General features: G+C 32.7%; 2 protein-coding genes across 2 annotated transcripts; both read right to left on the bottom strand.

Annotated features, from left to right (window-relative positions):
- Nucleotides 1-1,119: 1,119 nt before the first annotated feature.
- On the bottom strand, nucleotides 1,120-7,157 carry LOC133193702 (cytochrome P450 2C20-like). The gene is made up of 4 exons (XM_061329656.1): nucleotides 6,775-7,157; nucleotides 3,652-4,164; nucleotides 1,481-1,924; nucleotides 1,120-1,314 (listed from the first exon to the last, which is right to left on the bottom strand). Exons 1-4 carry the CDS (start codon nucleotides 7,091-7,093, stop codon nucleotides 1,136-1,138), a joined length of 1,455 nt encoding a protein of 484 aa, XP_061185640.1. The 5' UTR covers nucleotides 7,094-7,157; the 3' UTR covers nucleotides 1,120-1,135.
- Nucleotides 7,158-9,704: 2,547 nt separating this feature from the next.
- Nucleotides 9,705-16,726, bottom strand: LOC133193735 (cytochrome P450 2C20-like). The gene is made up of 4 exons (XM_061329680.1): nucleotides 16,311-16,726; nucleotides 14,011-14,517; nucleotides 12,557-13,000; nucleotides 9,705-10,557 (listed from the first exon to the last, which is right to left on the bottom strand). The coding sequence occupies exons 1-4, from the start codon at nucleotides 16,627-16,629 to the stop codon at nucleotides 10,379-10,381; spliced, it is 1,449 nt and encodes a 482-aa protein (XP_061185664.1). The 5' UTR covers nucleotides 16,630-16,726; the 3' UTR covers nucleotides 9,705-10,378.
- Nucleotides 16,727-18,840: the final 2,114 nt, after the last annotated feature.

The raw sequence follows: 18,840 nt of genomic DNA, 5'->3' as shown, positions 1-18,840 counted from the left end.
CTGACCACATTAGTCTTCTTTGTCTGTAAATGAGACCAAATAAACGTTACATTTTCTCACCTTGTTTTCCCTTTTTCTTTTGAATACGTTCTTCTATAAGCTTAGCTCACTGTTCAAAAACATAAAATTTAAATGGATTTCTACATTAACTGATATACAAAGAGCCACTATTTCAGTGTATTTAATAACTCCCTCAATCTGCTTGTATTGTACATTGAAACAGCAAACCCTGTGCCTGGTTGAAGGAGACTAATTCTGTTAAATTTCAGTTTGCAATATAATTGCATTGTATCTTTCCATGCTGATTTAAAATATTCATATTCACCGAACGACAGTCTCCTTCAAAAAGAAAAGAATTAATCAAACGATGTCTATTATTTAAGGAATAAGTTTATTATCTTTTAATAGACACACACAAGTTGTTTCATAAATATAAACATTATACTCAGCGTCTACAGAGAATTTTTTAACCTGTAGCCACATCATCTACGACGGTCTTCAATTGTTCAACAAAAACATTTTTTACATTTAATTTTTATATTTACATTTAATAACGCTATCTACATGTATATTACACTAAATGGTATTTCGTTTAAAGCTATTTTAAATACTGTATACAGGGAAATTTTCGCCCCCGTTTTATTTTCGCCCCTTTCGCCCTACTCACAGGTGGGGCGAATTTAAAACGGGGCGAATTCAAAAAACACAGTATAATTTCTTAAACAGAAATGTGATTGGGCGAATTTGAAACGGGGCAAAATTATTTGCAGGTTTGAAAGGGCGAAAATAGCACGGGGCGAAAATAACCCTGTATGCAGTACTGGAGCATATCTTTGGTTCGCTTGTACATCATCCTTAACTTTTTTAATATTGAAGTATATCTATAGTTTGGTGCGGAAATGTCGTTGTTGGATCATACAAATATTTGTCCAAATCCTAATTTATCTTGTCTATTCGGACCAAATTTCTGTGAAAATTTTAACTCATCAATGATCAAAAAGATAATGTTTTAACAATATTGCTCAAAAGTACGTATTCAACACTACTCAAAGTCATGAAAAACTATACTGATTCCAGTGACCATAACAACAGAAATTTTTTATAGGTCGTCTTGCCATGGTTAACCCTAAAGTTCTCAACGTTTGACAAGCCTCAGTTTGAATGGTTTAGTGGCATTGGTTGCTCCAAATGTTCCTTTAAGGGAAGGTAAACAATCAGGGTTTTCTGGCTTTACGTCAAATCTCTGCAGGACTCTTGTCAAAAATAGAAATAGCTCCATTTTCGCGAGTGGCTCTCCAAGACACATCCTGCGACCTTTAAGAGTATGAAAAATCATTATATTTATAACTTGGCATTCAGTACCAACGATTTACTGATAAGCATTGCAAAATCACATGCAGAAAATCAGGATTTAATGTTAAATTTCATAACTTTAAATTTTATGCATTGTGATTAAAAATTTCCATCACAGACAACCTACCAGTTGAGAATGCAGTCACTTTCTCTTTCTTCTCCACAGACAGCTTTCCGTTCTCATCCAAAAATCTTTGTGGGTTGAATTTGGCTGGTTCTGGGAAGATTTCAGGATCAGACAGCACAGAATCTATCAGAAAAAACATAACTGCACCTTTTGGGAAGATATATCCTTTGTACCAAATGTCTTCGCTGGTTGTATGAGGCAGATTCAATGGAAGAATGTTCGCCACGCGTTGTACCTCTAGAAGAAATACCTCCACCCTTGGCAATTGCTCTTTGTGCTCCATGTTGGGTTGACCTTGGCCTATAACGCTATCAATGTCCTTTTTGAGTTGCTCTTGTATCTCGGGATAATGAATCAAATACAAAAGAGCCCATCTCAGTGTTAAAGATGTCGTTTCTGTCCCAGCAGTGAAAAAGTCGCGAACAGAACCAGCGAGTTGTTCGTCTATAAGAAAAAATATAAATTATTATTTCCTATGTAGCTTGTAACATGAGCTTTGATTGGTTACAAAGTGGGTGTAAATTTCCGTACACCCGACTTGAGCCGGGGGTAAAAATCGTGACGTCACAATGCATTGTTTCTCTATGATAAAAAGCAAATGCATTGTAGGACGTAGTAAATCTTATTGATAGCTTGAAACACAATTGATTGGACTTGTTTACAAAGAATTTATTTGGGTACATAGGAAATAAATTCGTTATCCAGGTCCAATCAAGGGTGTACGGGGATTTACCCCGGGTTGTATTCCATACACCCTTCGGCCTTCTGCCTCAGGGTGTATGGAATAAACGGGGTAAATCCCGTACACCCTTGATTGGACCTGGATAACTAATAATGTAAACGAAATTTATAACATAATTAGGCCTATTCGCGCTTGGAACTCATGAAACTTTAAGGAAATCTTTATAAATTTCAACATATTATTTTTGTTTTTTTGTTTTTTTCATTGATATGTTTTTTGTTTTCAAAAACAGGCATAGAAATATAAAAAGAAACGAGGATGTTATATAAATGCAGTGATTAACACCGAAAAAAAAATAGCCGATACGACCATGAAGCATAGAATTCAAATTTAACCCCTGCCTGTATTTGAATTTCATACGAAATAATAAGTACAAGATGCCTTTATTTCATTTAAGGAATGTTTTTAAGTTTTGTGTGAGTTATTGGTGTGTGAATCACACAGACTTGTCACGTAGGCATATTTCATGAAGCGCTAGCGCTTCATGAAAAATATGCCTACGTGCAAGTCTGTGTGATTTGCACACCAATAATTCACACTAAACTATAAAACATTCCTTATATTTACATTTAAATATTCAAAAGCACCAAAAATATACTCAATGTTTAAATTATTTGATGCCCTATATCGTTACATTTTTATTAACGTCTCTGTAGCTCATTGTGACGTCACTCTAGCGCGAGTTTCTCCGTGCATATTTCTACCCGTGAGTATACACGAAAATGGCATTCAAATCAATTTCACAGTTGGCTTAGTAGAAATATATAGCAAAATATAAAATGTAAATATTCTAATATGTGACCCCTAAATTGTATAGTTTTCATCTACACTACATGACCTTTTAGAACTGAGCAGAAAATCCGCATTTATTTCTATATACAACTTCTGTTCCTGTTGTTGTCTCAGTTTCCCATAGACGATGATGTTTGAAGCTAATTGAATCTTCACTATATTAAGAATTTTTTACCTACTTTTTTCAGCGGTGCTTCTTATGCTTTTTAAATCACACCTATCTTCACTTATGTATATCATTTTAGGAGTAGGCATGATCTTTCATCTGAACAACTTTTGAATCTTCCATAATCTAAGGGTACTTTGAAGCATGTTCGGTCTAAATTGATTCAATTCTGGAGAAGATGGACGGGTAAGGGGAAGTTCTACTTATTTATATACATGAGTGTATTATATTTGCGACCTATCGCTTTCTAAAAATCTCTGAAAGCAGAAAGCAAAGCCGTGCTCTGCTTTCAAGATTCTTGTGGGTTCCCCCCTTTTTATGGATGAATTACCGATAATATATATATTACTTAAATAATTTAGACGTTGATATTTCACATGATGTGTGGCCTTTCTATAAAAAAACAAAACAAATATCATTTCAGGTGAAAAATAAATGAATTTATAGAGAATATATATGTTTGAAGTTTACCTGTGAATGTGGTATTGATCTCACTCGTCCTACGTTTCTGTTCTGCGATGTAGGCATCAATATAATCATTTATGTTGTTCTCGTCAAAATTTTTCCTGTGTTCCTCCACCTTTTCAGCAACAAAGTCATTCAGGGCTTTGATAATTGGGGCTGCTTTGTCAAAATTAAAAATTTTAAAACTTGCTAATTCCGGAAAGATGAATGCTGGGGACGAGAAGTTTAAGACTGCTATTAGAGTATTAAACAAATTTAATAATCGCTTGAATTTGGCGTCTTCATAGTCGAACCTTTTCCCGAACAGAAGTGAGCAAATGACGTTTGATACACTTGTTTTTAGTTGTTCTCGGATGTCAAATGGTTGACCTTCGTATTTTTCAAACTCTTCCATCAAACAGTCCACTTCCTCCATCACTTGGCTTTGGAGACATCGTCTTCCAAATCCAAATTTTCGCATCGTTGTCAGAGCAAATGTTCTCTGTTCCTTCCACAATGACCCAGAAGACCAGGCCAAACCTTTAATTATTTGATTCATTGTTCAAGATGATAATTGTGATTGATTTTGTTGAATTCTGGTTTAGTTGAATTAGGGTAAATTCAAAAAAAAATGACCAAACGCATATTTATCAACCCACACTAAAAATACAGGCAATGAAAATAGATTTCTATGTCTCAGCATATGTCTTAAGATAGTGTCTAAATACCTGCCAAATATCTCGTTGATATCTCAATTGACAAAAAAGTTATGCCCAAAAATGATGCTAAAATTGTCAGGAGTGCAACACCTTTTTGTGACATTTTGAAATTTCAATATTTTGTGGAGATCTGTGAAATAAAAAATAATGCTTCATGTTGAAAATAAAGACTTTCCTGATAATATTCAAAGTATTGAGCTTTAAATGTGGACTGTCATAACTTTCGTTTAATCAAGTTGTGGTCATGGCTGATGTTTAAAAAAATGTTATACCATGTCAGGAGTGCAACAGAAAAAAATTAGTGTTGCCAAAATAACATCAATTGTAAAATTCTGATAGAAAATTAAGACAAAAAAGAATTTTTGCAGTGTAAAACAATAACTGATATACATTTTAAAACTTAAAAATGTTATATAAATCACAAGCAGCATTAATGAGAGTCAAGTATATGTGCAAACCCAAAAATGTCAGGAGTGCAACATTTGATGTTTTGCTCTCAAGCATGAAAAAACTATTATCATTATATGATTTTCTGATTTTTATTTTGAAAATAAAGACATAAAGAACATTTTTACCAAATAAATTTATCAATTACAGGATCTGTCTGTGCTTCAGATCCATATTTCTATGGCCAGGAGTGCAACACATTTTTTTTGAAGATTCAAGTTGTGTGACGAAAAGACTTCTATTCATGCTTAAAAGTATTCATTAATTAATAATGATCTCTTTATATAATTTAATATAAATTATTGACAGTTTTATTATTAAAATCCTTCCTTTTTCAATTTTATCAATTCAGATGTGTTTTTATCTTTTTTGTGATTTTTTTAATGAACGTTAAAAATAAACACACTAAAACATTGTCATAAAATTCAAGTAATTCCTCCTCAACTTCACTGAAACAACAGAACAAGTTCTTATGTAATTTTCACTTCACAATTCTACTTTAAGGGCCCCAATGCTTTTGGTCAGGAGTGCAACAAATATGTTAGAATTATAAATCATCCAATAAGAATAAAAATAAAGAAAAAATGATGAGTAGAATTTTTCTGGTGGGTTACTGTGTTTGTCTTCTAAAGGAAAATATGCTATAAAATATATTTTATCTTCTAAATATACATTTAAGCTAGTTTTTTGGCATAAAATAGGGTACAATTCCAGATAAAATGCGAATTTTAAATACTTTCATGTTTTAATTATGAAGTATTGGACTATAAATATTTCAAAATTTCATTACCACTTCATGTTGCCAACACTTTATGAATTTTTATGTTCTATGGTTTTAATTTAAAATTTTACTGCAGTCAGGAGTGCAACAAAACTGCTTCATAATTACCGATGCTTTTTAACTATCTTTACTAAAATATAAGTTGAAAAAAAAAAATGCTGGATACTATTTGATGTTCAAAACACTATGTCTATCAACAAATTACAGAAATTTTAAAGGAATAGTTTTCATCATTTCACATATATTTTAAATACGATTTATATATATTACACTTTGCAAATAATCATGTTTTAAGGTCTTCAAAATATGAAAAACCTGCTGTAAACGATGAAAAATATCAACACGACAAATTGATTTACAAAGTAAGAATGGGTTATTGTGTGTTATAATTTTTAAAACAATGTTAAATAAAATACATATCACATGTCAGGAGTGCAACACAATAATGTAACATATAGGGTCACTTCAAAATCTAGTATTTTTTGTAAGAGAACTCGTATGTAACAATTCTTTTTTGGCTTAGATTTAAAGAATTGACTTAAACGGACAAAAAAGTGAATTTTGGGGAATTTTATTGCTTCATATTTTTTTTCATATTAAAACTTTTCAAACCAGAATTGAAAAAATAATGTAAAATAACACTCAAAAAGCCAATTTTTAGTCACATGTACAAAAGAAGATACTCATTCAAGGTCTAGATTTAATCATTTATACCCCTTTTACCATTTTGAAGCATAAAAAACTATAATTTCTTGTGATTCTGTATTTCAGAAAGTCTTTAAGGTGTAATGATATTTTCTTTTTTCAAAATTCTGAAACTTTTTAATCCAATTGTCTATTCTATTGCCACTTCAGGATTTTAAACTAGAATGCATTTGCAATATGATGATATAAGTGAAAAATATCTTATAAGCAGTTGAATTTTGCCAAAAAAATTCAGTTTGGTGGTCCTTTTTTTTTTAATTCACCCATTACTTATCTTAATACACTTTATTTTGCTATTGTTTAATTACATCTTAGGAAATGAATCAATTCATTCAAATAAAAAAAAAATAAACTGAAAAATTGAATCAAATAACTACCTTTTCTTTTAGAGATTTCAGCCAATTTGAGTTTATACCTTTCGTTTGTGCTTGACATGGAATACAGGGACAACTAACATTTATGAAGAAAATATAAAATCAATGATGCTAATGTTTTTACCTTTTCTTTTAGCAAGGACTTCAGATGGAAACACCTTTGGTCTGTCTGAGAACACATCCCCGTGTTTGACCAAAAGTTCCCGTATGTTATGGAGACCATGGATGAAAATGACAGGTCTATGGAAGATCATTAAGGAGTAGAAATCTCCGTAAATCTTCCTTAGTCTTCTATGATCTTTCACGGCTTCTGACGGTTTGATGAGTCCGACATTCCCTATGATTGGATAACATGTCGGACCTGGTGGGAGTCCCTTCCGTCGTCCGGTCAGACTCCAAATTAGAAAGACCAACACACAAACAATGGCTAAAGTCACCCACATACTCGTGCAAGATATAACGACTGACGGAAACTGTTTCAAACTCTAGTTAATAACGCTACTTAACTAAGGGCGAATGTCTTACAGTTGGTAAAGTCCGTGAAATTTTGCCCATAACCTGTTTACTTAATGAGATTTTATATATTGTCTGTACATTTGTCGTTATATTTCTTCAACTCTCCGTTTCAAAATCTTGATCTATTATTTGGACAAGTATGTTTCAAGTTCAACTTGTTTTGAACGGGAAGAAAATCCTCTCAAAGCTAATATTTAGAACAATTTCTTTCCAATGTATTGAAATAGAACGTGTCTTGCTGATATAATAATAACTTTGGTCTACAAATTGCTTTACAGGGACAGACACTTAATTTTGTCTTACTGTGAAGTTTGATACGCTTCAGTGATCACTTACCACCTTTTAACACGGACGGCTTTATCTGGACAGAAATCTTTAAATATTAGACGGAATTACTGGTTAGCGATGTCCAGTATTAAGTTCCCTTTTTTTTTAACTTGAATGTACTAAGATAATTTTCAGTTTAAAATATTTCCAAATTTGACAAAATTAATAATCAGATTTCGCAAGAGTTACTTAATTAATCGCCTGTGTCTTAATTATTTTTTATTTTTAGTAAATGAATTTTTCAACTCTTAATTTAATACAGGTGCATTTAAATTACAAGAGATTAAAATGGGACTCATGTAAGGGATAAGTTAATAAATTATGTGAACATTTTCATTCCTGTACAGAATCAGTGATAAACATGTGCTTGGGTAAAGACGGCCTAATGTTTTGATACGGTCTGCTTGAGCTACACGATTATTAAGGACAGATGATACAAACAAAAATATGAATGCCTGAATTGGTATATATTTTTTGACCTATATTGGTTGTAAATGTTGTGAATAATAAAATTCTAAAATATGAAGAAATTGTAAACCTTCTATGATGTTCAAAATTTTACCTTCCTCTAACCATCCTTATTAATCTATACAAATTTTTGTCACTTAAAATTCCATTATTGTGAAAATTTGACTGAAAAATTAAAATCTATGCGGTTAAACTTATTCATTTTACTCATATAAATATGACTTAGGTTGTTATTTTTAGGATTTTTGATAAAAGTTTGTTTGTATCATCTGTCCTTAAGATATCGCCTCACTGTTTAAAGTTGATACTTGAAATGTACTAAGTGTGAGGAGGGGGGGTTTTCATGTGTTACAAAAATTACATTTACATTACATTATAATGGTGTACTGCTGTTTTAAACATGCTGAATGATTGTGGACTTGCTTATGCATGATAACAAAGCCCTATAAATACTACATGCAGTTAAAGAAAAAAGTGTATCATGTTCTTGTAGATTGATTGATTGATTGATTGTATGTTGTTTTACGTCCCATTCGAGAATATTTCACTCATATAGAGACGTCACCATATACCGGTGAAGGGCTTCAAATTTTGACCTTTACTCGGCACTCAGGGCCATTGAGCAGTGAGGGATCTTTATCGTGCCAACGCCTGCCGTGACACGGGACCTCGGTTTTTAAGGTCTCATCCGAAGGACCCGCAACTTTCACTTAAAAGTGCCGAACGCATGGCGAAGGAACAGTTGCTACCTATTTTTTATCGACTTAGGTCTGTCGCGGCCGAGATTCGAACTCACGACCTTCCGATCACGGAGCGAGCGCTCTACCGTCTGAGCTACCGTGAACGGTTGTTCTTGTAGATCATTTTAAGAAAACCTGGTATAGTGACTTGTAAAATGCGCCAAAAAGTCTTCATTATAGATGGCTTACAAAAATCATAAACTTTTGAGAAATACTTGTTGAATTTACCGTCTAGTCTTTGTATGAAATATACTGTGATTTAGGACTGGAGACAGGAAGATAGTATAACATTGCAAGAGAAAACATAAAGAATGAATTCTATTTCCCGGAATATACTAGCGTGTTTTTTTTTTTTTTTTGTTTTTTTTTTTTTGTTTGTTTTTTTTTTTTTGCAAATATTATAATACAAATCCTATTTTTTTTTAAGTTTGGGCAATTAATTATTTATTATATAAAGGATTAAACAGTGCAAAATTGGGTTTATAATTGAGAGTGTTGGTTATCTTGGTTTTTGACTTAGCATTTTTTTCCCCTCACGCATGCGTTATTGTAAATATTGTAAATATTTAGTTTATTGTTTGTAATATCCTCTTTACACTGGAGTAACAGTCTATGAGATAAAACTATTGTCATTGAAAGCAAAATTTGTTTCAAGGATTTTGCCATTTTTAATTTTAATTCAAAAATTAATTAATAATTTATTAATCGTAGCCACATAATGAACTATTGCACATACAGAAAAAATATACAAATCAAATCGCATTGCATTAATAATTATAAAGGCTGACTTACACTTTACTTAAGCATTACTTGCAGTCCTCTTCATTTATGTTTAGACAGGCAGACAGATCTGTACAATTAATTTGAATTGTACGAGTTGTTCCACTTTGCATGAACATATTGGCCCCAAGATCATGCAAAAGTCTCTTAAGACAGCCAAAATTTCATTCATTCATCAACTCAAAAATTTTAACTAACACTTTAAAATCAAATTAACAACATGGAAGGGAAATTTGTTTAATAACAATTAAAATTTCATGTGTGTTTTATAATACAATTCAAAAACACAATACAAATTCTGAATCAAATATAAAATTGCCTAAGGACCCTGCAGCCTGATTATTTACTTCATTTGAATGAAATGCGTACTAAGTTAAATATCTGAGGATAGTTTTAAAGCAAGTAGAAAGACAATGCATTGTGACTTCAAGTTACTTACGCCTGAATTCAGGTTATCCACCTAGCACATTAACCAATAAGAATTCTCTTGCAAGTTACCCTGGATTTAGTACTAAAGGCTCAGAAGTCGGTGACAATCACATTAAAAAGGATCATCAACACAGTTAAACGTGATTATATTTACAATCCAGTTTCACCATTATCTTTCCTTAAACAGAAAAGCACAACTTACGTTCTTAAAACGGAAAAAGTGTCAACAATAAGTTCAAATTTATAATTCAAAAAAAGACTTTTGGAGCTAACATAAGTCTCCAATGATCTACATTACACAATTTAATATATTTCTTGGGCGTATATACTTATTCTATAACAGACAAACACAATTTTTAAAAAATATCTACATCTGCTGTTATTTATGTCGCAATGAAAACGATTCTTCATTTGAAGCTCCTGGACACTGTACTGAAACTTCTTCGTCTTCATTACAAGAGTAGTGTCTCAACGTTTAACAAGTCTCAAATTAAAGGCTTGCGGCTCGTTGGCAAAACCAAGTGATGCCTTCAGGGATGGCAAACAATCAGGGCTTTCTGGCTTTACATCAAATCTCTGCAAGATTCTTGTCAAGAACAGAAATAGCTCCATTTTGGCGAGTGGCTCTCCTAGACATATTCGGCGACCTGATAAACATTATAAAATTGTTTCAGCAGACAAATATACAGATATTGTATTTCAAAAAAGGGTCATTCCATTTATTTTTTTATCAAAGTCATAACTTATGATAGTAATCTACGGATTTATCTAACCACATCCTAATGTTCATTAGTTCAATTCATTAACAAATAACAAATAACGCTTTTAAAAAATAACACACCTAGCCTAATTCTATTCGTCTAAATTTAAAAACAAATAACGTTTAAAGACAATCTGTTTTCTGGGGTTTATATCTCCCATTTGATTTGATACGCAAGAGCATGCTCTACGTATGAACAATTTCTAAAAGGAGGTAAGAGAAATAGGAGATAATGAACAGTTTTGATTAATGTTCGTTATCTTCAAATTTCATCACTTATAAGTTGATGAAACAAGAATATGGACAACCTCATTTCAAGTCAGCATTTCGCAAATTCTATGGTCAATACAATGAACTTGTCAGCAAATACAATCTTTCATTAAGTCAAATGCTAACTGACGTTTTTTCATACAAATTGTTTGGCCATTATTTTCACGCTGAATTGTATAGGGATTTTCCCCGTTTGTCCGATCATGACAAGGAGCACGGCGGGTTTGACCTGTCGACAGGGGATGTTTACTCCTCCGTGGCACCTGATCTAACCTCTGATGTTTTAGAGGCTCTACTCCAAATTTGTATTATTTCAATGGACTTTTGAGCGTGATTATTGTTCATTGTCTTCATATTTCACCATAAGTTTATATTTTTTCTACTAAAAATAAAGAACAGAAGATGCCAAACATTATCCAATGATAATTTTTTAAAAGAAGATGGGTGAACAAGGCGGGCGAAATGCCTATAGTGCGACAAACATGAAGTAAAAAATAAAATCTCAATTATATCAAAATTTTCTTTGATATTTCATCTAACATTAAAGTATACTTTATGTAAAATCTCTACAATTTACAAAAATCTCACGAAGTCTGAAATTATTTGCCTACGAAATAGCATACACACACTAAAGAGGACAAAAAGGATCATTTTCTCATACTTAAACAAAATTTTTCGATATGAGTGGGTCTTCGCGGCATAAAAATATACATTTTTTGGTTTACAAAAACATGGAGCAAAGACCCACTATACCTTAAAAGTACATTTTTATGACAAAGCATTCGCATCTTTCCGAGAAATACTTGAGTCCACTAAGTCAAGGGTCATATCACAAACATGATTTAAATGCCTCTATTCATTAGGAGCTGTGTAGCGTAGTGGTTAGCGTGTTAGTCTCAAAGCAATATGATACTCCGGATTTTTATTGTTAGGGGTTCGAATCCCACGAATACCATTTTATTTTTTAATAAAAGAATATTTTTTCCGAGGTCTTTTTTTTTCGCAGAAAAGTTTTGTTGATCATAATTTCATAAATTTCAATAATGAGAACTTTACCTTAAATACTTAATTCACAAACTGAATATGATTTGTTTAATATCTGAAGCTATAGGCATTCTGCACGCCTTGTTCACCCATTTTCTTTTCACGGGCTTTATTTTCAACACATATTCATTACAAAATTCTCCTTTAAAGCCATCCTTATTCTTGTATTCTCCTAGAACTCTATCTATTGAAACAATGCAAAACATTGAAAATCGATGATAAAAATCCTTCCCCAAAAATCCATAAAGATTTCCTAGATATTGGTATATATCATGTATTTAAGCTGCTGTAAAGTCACTTGTTAGGATATCCTATGCACTGTAAAATTACTTATTTTCGTGGGGTGAAGTTTTCGATTTTAAAGGAAAAAAAATATTGGTTTAGTGATTTATTTCATAGAAAAGGTCCCAACTCATATTTTTTAGTATGCAATTAGAAAGACGGGTTTGAATGAAAAGTTGTGACAAAAATGTTTTAGGAATAATGAATTCCTGTGCAAAATGTTTCAACTATTTTCATAACATATTTTTTTGAAATCCTATCTTCTCAAATGAAAAATTGAAATAACAAACCTGTTGAGAAAGCAATGAGTTTGTCTTTCTGCACTGAAGAACATTTTCCGTTCTCGTCCAAAAATCTCTCTGGTCTGAATTTCGAAGGCTCTGGAAAAATGTTCGGATCAGACAGCACAGAATCTATTAAGAAAAACATAACTGCTCCCTTTGGAAAGAGATAACCTTGATACCAAAAGTCATCGTTTGTTGTATGCGGTAGGTTCAAAGGAACAATGTTCGCCATTCGCTGAACCTCAAGTATAAATGCCTCCACCATTGGCAACTGTTCTTTATGTTCCATATTGGGCTGGCCTTGACCTATAGCACTATCGATGTCCTTCTGGAGTTTTCTCTGCATCTCGGGATAGTTAGTTAAATACAGAAGGGTCCAAGTCAATGTTAATGATGTCGGTTGCGTCCCAGCAGTGAAAAAATCTCGAACAGAACCAGTGAGTTGCTCATCTACAACAACAAAGAATATATACAGTTTGAACCATGTATAAAGTAAACAAACATTGGCTAAAGGCCCATGTGCCTTAAAAACCATATGTTCACAAAGACCAAGTTTTTGAACCGTGTGTTCTTTTTTCCTACAAGTTTGTGAAACTTAAAAACCAAACATACCAATTTCCCCCTGGTCCACCGAGCATTGCAAAAAAAACAAACAAACAAACAAACAATAAAATAAATAAATAAATAAATAAATAAATAAATTAACTACATGAAGACATTTTCATTTTACATTGACAATAAATTACCCTCTTCTTTTTGAAATTTTAAAATGGTAAATTTTGCTAAAAGAAATTATTCGTCCTTTTAATCCAATTTCTTTCTCAGTTCATAGATTAAAAAAGCTGAAGTGGTAGGTACAGGAGCATGCTTACAAATAAAATTCACTTTTTCAAAATGTAGACTTTTATTTGATTCCCGAATATATATATATATATATATATATATATATATATATATATATATATATATATATATATATATATATATATATATATATATATATATATATATATATATATATATATATAAATTTTCATGCCTCTATATATTTCCAACGTCAGGAATTTAGATCTGTACTAGATGGAGATGATTGGGTATGCTTTGTTGATTTAGATAATATTTTTAAGTAAAAAAAAAATAGTTTCTCTGCTAAACTTTTAACCCAACTGTGGCCTCATCACTGCTCCTGATGCCATGTTTAGAAAAGAATCTACACGACCAGATGACGCTTTCATCTAAATTCAGTGATTTAGACAATCTAGCTCTTGAAATTCAATTTTTCTGTAATAGATTCATTTTGGTCTCTGTTAGATTCTATTCATGTTTAAGCTGTTGCACAAAAAATAGAATCGTTGAGTGGGACGTACGCTATTCACTTATATATTCAAACTATCTCGAAGTTAAATATCTGTCCTGTCGAGTTCGAGATAATAAGATTTTACTGTATTTTCCATGTTTACCTGTGAATGTGGTGTTAATTTCACCAGTCCTGCGTTTCTGCTCTGCGAGGTAGGCGTCAATATAATCATTGATGTTGTTCTCGTCAAAGTTTTGTCTGTGTTCCTCGACAATTTCACCAACAAATTCAGTCAGAGCTTTGATAACTGGAAGTGCTTTGTTAAAGCCAGTAAAAGGGGTCAACTGAGGAAAAAAGAATGCCGGGGCTGAAAGATTTAAAGCTTTCAATATTGTTTTGAACAAGCCCAACAACCGCTTGAATTTTGCGTCTTCATAGTCGAACCTTTTGCCAAATAGAAGTGAGCATATCACATTTGATATGCTAATTTTTAGTTGTTCTTGGATGTCAAATGGTTGACCTTCGTATTTTTCAAACTCTTCCATCAAACAGTCCACTTCCTCCATCACTTGGCTTTGGAGACATCGTCTTCCAAATCCAAATTTTCGCATCGTTGTCAGAGCAAATGTTCTCTGTTCCTTCCACCATGACCCAGAAGACCAGGCCAAACCTTAAAAAAAGTTATACATATCCCTGTTTTATTTTTTCAAAGTATTAGTTTTAATAATTTTGTCAAAAAGTGCAATCTCTTTGAATATATAAATGGTTTTATTGAAAAAAGAAATGCTTTCAAGACTAATAACAAAGGAAAGATAAAGTTCTAAAAATTAATTTTTTCTTATGTTCCATGATAATCAGCATGAAAAAATACTTATCTGAAAATACTGAGGATAAGAATTTCATGATTTCAGATTGCCTTCACGTCCCCCTTAAGTTTACTACTTATTTGTTTGTTCTAATTCTCCGATAAGAATTTTGGAATTACTCTCTCTCTCTCTCTCTCTCTCTCTCTCTCTCTCTCTCTCTCTCTCTCTCTCTGTGTGTGTGTGTGTGTGTGTGTGAGGGTGTGTGTGTGTGTGTTTCCATTTTTTCCCTGCTTGTGTGTTCTTGTGTTTTAGATATACTTTAATCTTTGAAGAAAGATCATCGTCGGAACCCACGGGTTTTCTCTCCGTTACACTAGAATGTAGTACGTGTAACGGAGAGAAAACCCATGGGTTCCGACGATGAAGAAAGATGAACTCATTTTGAATTTCTCTTTTTTTGTCCCCAGCTTTCGAGAAAGCGATGGAACATTAAATCTCATTCATCAGTCAGTTCTGTGTATCTGTCAGTCAGCCTGGCTGTCTATCACAAAAACTTAAACCTTGGTCATAACTTCTGAATGAGAAAAAATAGGGCTTTCATATTTCACATGTGCATTACCTGTGACAAGACCTTTCCAAATGCACTATGATTTTTCACCCCGTATACTTGACCTTGAAGTTTAACCTACTTCTCAACAATTTAAACATTGGCTATAACTTTTGAATGAGAAATGATAAGTGTTCTATGATTTTTGACCCCGTGACCTTGACCCAGAAGTTTGATCTAATTTTCAAAAATTTTAATATATTGAGAAGTTAGGCCGTTTATATTTGAGATATGCATTACCTGTGACAAAACCTTTCCAGATATACTATAATTTAACGCAATGACCTTGATCTTTGAAATTTTCAAAAACTTTAACACTGGTTATAAGTTTTAAATGAGAGAAGATTAGGATTTTCACATGTACATTACCTGTTTCAATACCTTTCCGAATATACTCTGACTTTTGACATGCTTTAACCTAAAAGTTTAACCTAGTCTTTTTCCAATTTTTTTTACATGGGCAATGACTTCTGAATAAGAGAAGATAAGGAATTAATATTTTAAAGGAACATTACCCATGACAACACCTTTCAAAAGAAATTTATTTTTTACTTCATGACATTGACCTAGAAATTTGACCTACATATCAAAAGTTTTAACTTTTGCCCCAGAAGAAAAAGGATTTTATATTTTTTTTCACCTGTGCACTACTTATAGCAAGACCTTTCAAAATGTATTGATATTTGACCTCATGACCTTTATCTTGAAGTTTGATACAGTTTTGAGAAGCTTCAATCTTGATAAATTCAAAAATTTCAATTTTTTATGATTGACAAACTTGACAGGACATACAAATAACACCGATACAACATATAAAGATTGCCCTATATGGACCCAACCAGTGGGGGACTACCAATTGTTTAACATTATAAAATCTTAACACGCTTGGGTTTCTTGTACTAGTTCTGTATGAATTCCTAAATCTGTATTTTCAGTTTTAAAGATTTCAGTCAATTTGAGATTATACCTTTCGTTTGTGCTTGATATGGAATACAGGGACAACTAACATTTATGAAGAAAATATAAAATCAATGATGCTAATGTTTTTACCTTTTCTTTTAGCAAGGACTTCAGATGGAAACACCTTTGGTCTGTCTGAGAACACATCCCCGTGTTTGACCAAAAGTTCCCGTATGTTATGGAGACCATGGATGAAAATGACAGGTCTATGGAAGATCATTAAGGAGTAGAAATCTCCGTAAATCTTCCTTAGTCTTCTATGATCTTTCACGGCTTCTGACGGTTTGATGAGTCCGACATTCCCTATGATTGGATAACATGTCGGACCTGGTGGGAGTCCCTTCCGTCGACCAGTCAGACTCCACAATAAGCAGACAATCACGGAAACAATGGCTACTGTCACCCACATACTGCGGCAAACATGGACACTGTCAGGCAACACTTTACCCCAGTAACGTATAGTGAATGACAAATAGCCTAATCAGTGAAATGCCAGGGCTGACAAATATTTATTTTCTGAAACGTTACAGATTTTGCCCCTCAGTGCGTCCTTGGTCGGCTATATAAGTGTATCATGCTTCACTGCCAAGAAGAATTCTAAATCTTTACATGCGCTGCCTATTAACATTTGAATATTTAACGCATGTTATAAGAAATTTCGAAATCCTGGTGCTTTTATTTGGATATACTTCTCAAACTTAACAAACAGTACATGGAAATGTTTATCATGAGTCTAATTTTCAAATCACTTTCACAGTGCAGAACGAATTTAATAGTAATAAGTAGTTTCGATACTGCATGGCTGGAAATCGAAAAAAAAAACCTCGTTCCACTGCAATTGTTGACGGAGGCCTGGGGGGATTGTATATCTACAAAGTGTAAACCATTTTATCGTGTTAATCCTTGGATTCGTTCAGCGGGAGTTGGGAGGCATTCCTTTGAAAATAAAATTAGCAAATATGCATCAAATGTTCTCTACATATATTTGATAAAAAATTTTCCACGATCAAAGCATTGTATCAGTGAAATAAAATATATTTTTTTAAACAATAGATGTCAAGTTTTTTCCCCATTTAGAGTCTATATAATTCTTTTTCCAGACATGCTCAAAAGTTTTACCAGAAAACGCAAGAAAGATGTAAACCGGCGATGACGGCTAAAACTCTTTATTGTGGGCTGATGTAACGACCAAAAGTGACCCCCGTAGAATATTGACCGTGGGTCATTTCTCTACGTAGAAATTTGACCTCCTTGTCAATATTCTACTTAGAAAAATGTCCCACTTTTTTGTAGAAATTATGGCCTTTGGGTCATTTTTCTCCGTGTGGGTTGTAGAAAAATAAACCCGTAGAATAATGACCCTGTGTCTTTTTATGATACAAAAAAACTGATTTTGGTAGAAATATTTTTGTTAAGCAAATAGATATGGGTAAAATCATGTAGTCTTATGATTTAAAGTGTTCATTTCTAAAAGTATTAAAGTTTATATAACAAAATTAAAAGTTATACTAAACCTTACATCAATAATACAAGTTGATTTATCCCCATTAGAGATTGTTCTATCTGACGTATCCGTATACGTATCCGTATCCGTTTATGTATCGAAGTATGAGAGGCATCTCGATCCCGATGATTTAACCGTTGGGTAACATTTCCATCGTTTCTTGTTTGATTTTAATCCCATTCATTGGAAAATAAGATATATAGTAATATTTCTAATGAAACGTATCAAGTTGCTGTTCACACCTATCATTTTATGGAAGGATTTTAAAAAAAATAAAATTAGTAAAAAAAAATACGTAATCTATATTTTTATTAAATTGTTAAAAAATAAAAGAAAGGTTCAACAAGGGAGATCTCTCTCTCTCTCTCTCTCAATATCAGGATATATTATTGTTTCATTCTAGAATTAACCTTTACCAGTACAAGACATATTCCCCATAATGCATACAGTCAACGCTCGTTATCTCAAACTTGATTGGACCAATTAAAACTTCGATATATCCAAGGGTTTGAGTTAACAAAGTTTAACTGTACGAGGTGTCAGAGATCAAACATTCTAGATGAATATAAGTTTGTCTACATCAAGCAGACACTTAAAATTGATTAACAAAGTGGAGAAGGGGGAAGCTGGGCCGAGGTAGGGAGAAAATAAAAAATGACAAGTCACCTTATCAAAACTTTGACAATAAAAAGGTGACCATACTGCATACTCTGTGTGTATGAGGGGGGGGGGGGGTCACTGAAAATTTCCATCCTCATTTTCTTTTTTATCATTATCAACATTCTGTATATCATTTGATTATATTTGATGGACATAGTTCTCCAGAAAAGATTTGGAAAACTGGCAATTCTGGGGTGGTTTGAAGACTCTAAATTCCCTAAATTGTTAGGTGATAGCCGTATCCGAAATTCCACAGAGCTTGAGAAAGGACTACGATTTCCGAAAGTGATACAATTACACGCAGTTTTTGTCGGGGATGAATTAATAATTGTCGATGAAAGGAGATAAACGGAGAAATTTTTTTATGTCTTATACATTACTTTATATACATGTTCACTAAAGTTTACTTAAATGATTTGTTTATTGAAATTAAGATGACTGTAATTCTTTGTGTAC

The sequence above is a fragment of the Saccostrea echinata genome, unplaced genomic scaffold (genome assembly GCF_033153115.1).
Source record: "Saccostrea echinata isolate AGI-Se365-2 ecotype Australia unplaced genomic scaffold, CSIRO_AGI_Sech_v1 ptg000001l, whole genome shotgun sequence".
Classification (NCBI taxonomy): domain Eukaryota; kingdom Metazoa; phylum Mollusca; class Bivalvia; order Ostreida; family Ostreidae; genus Saccostrea; species Saccostrea echinata.
This window is presented reverse-complemented; position numbering and strand designations above follow the sequence as displayed.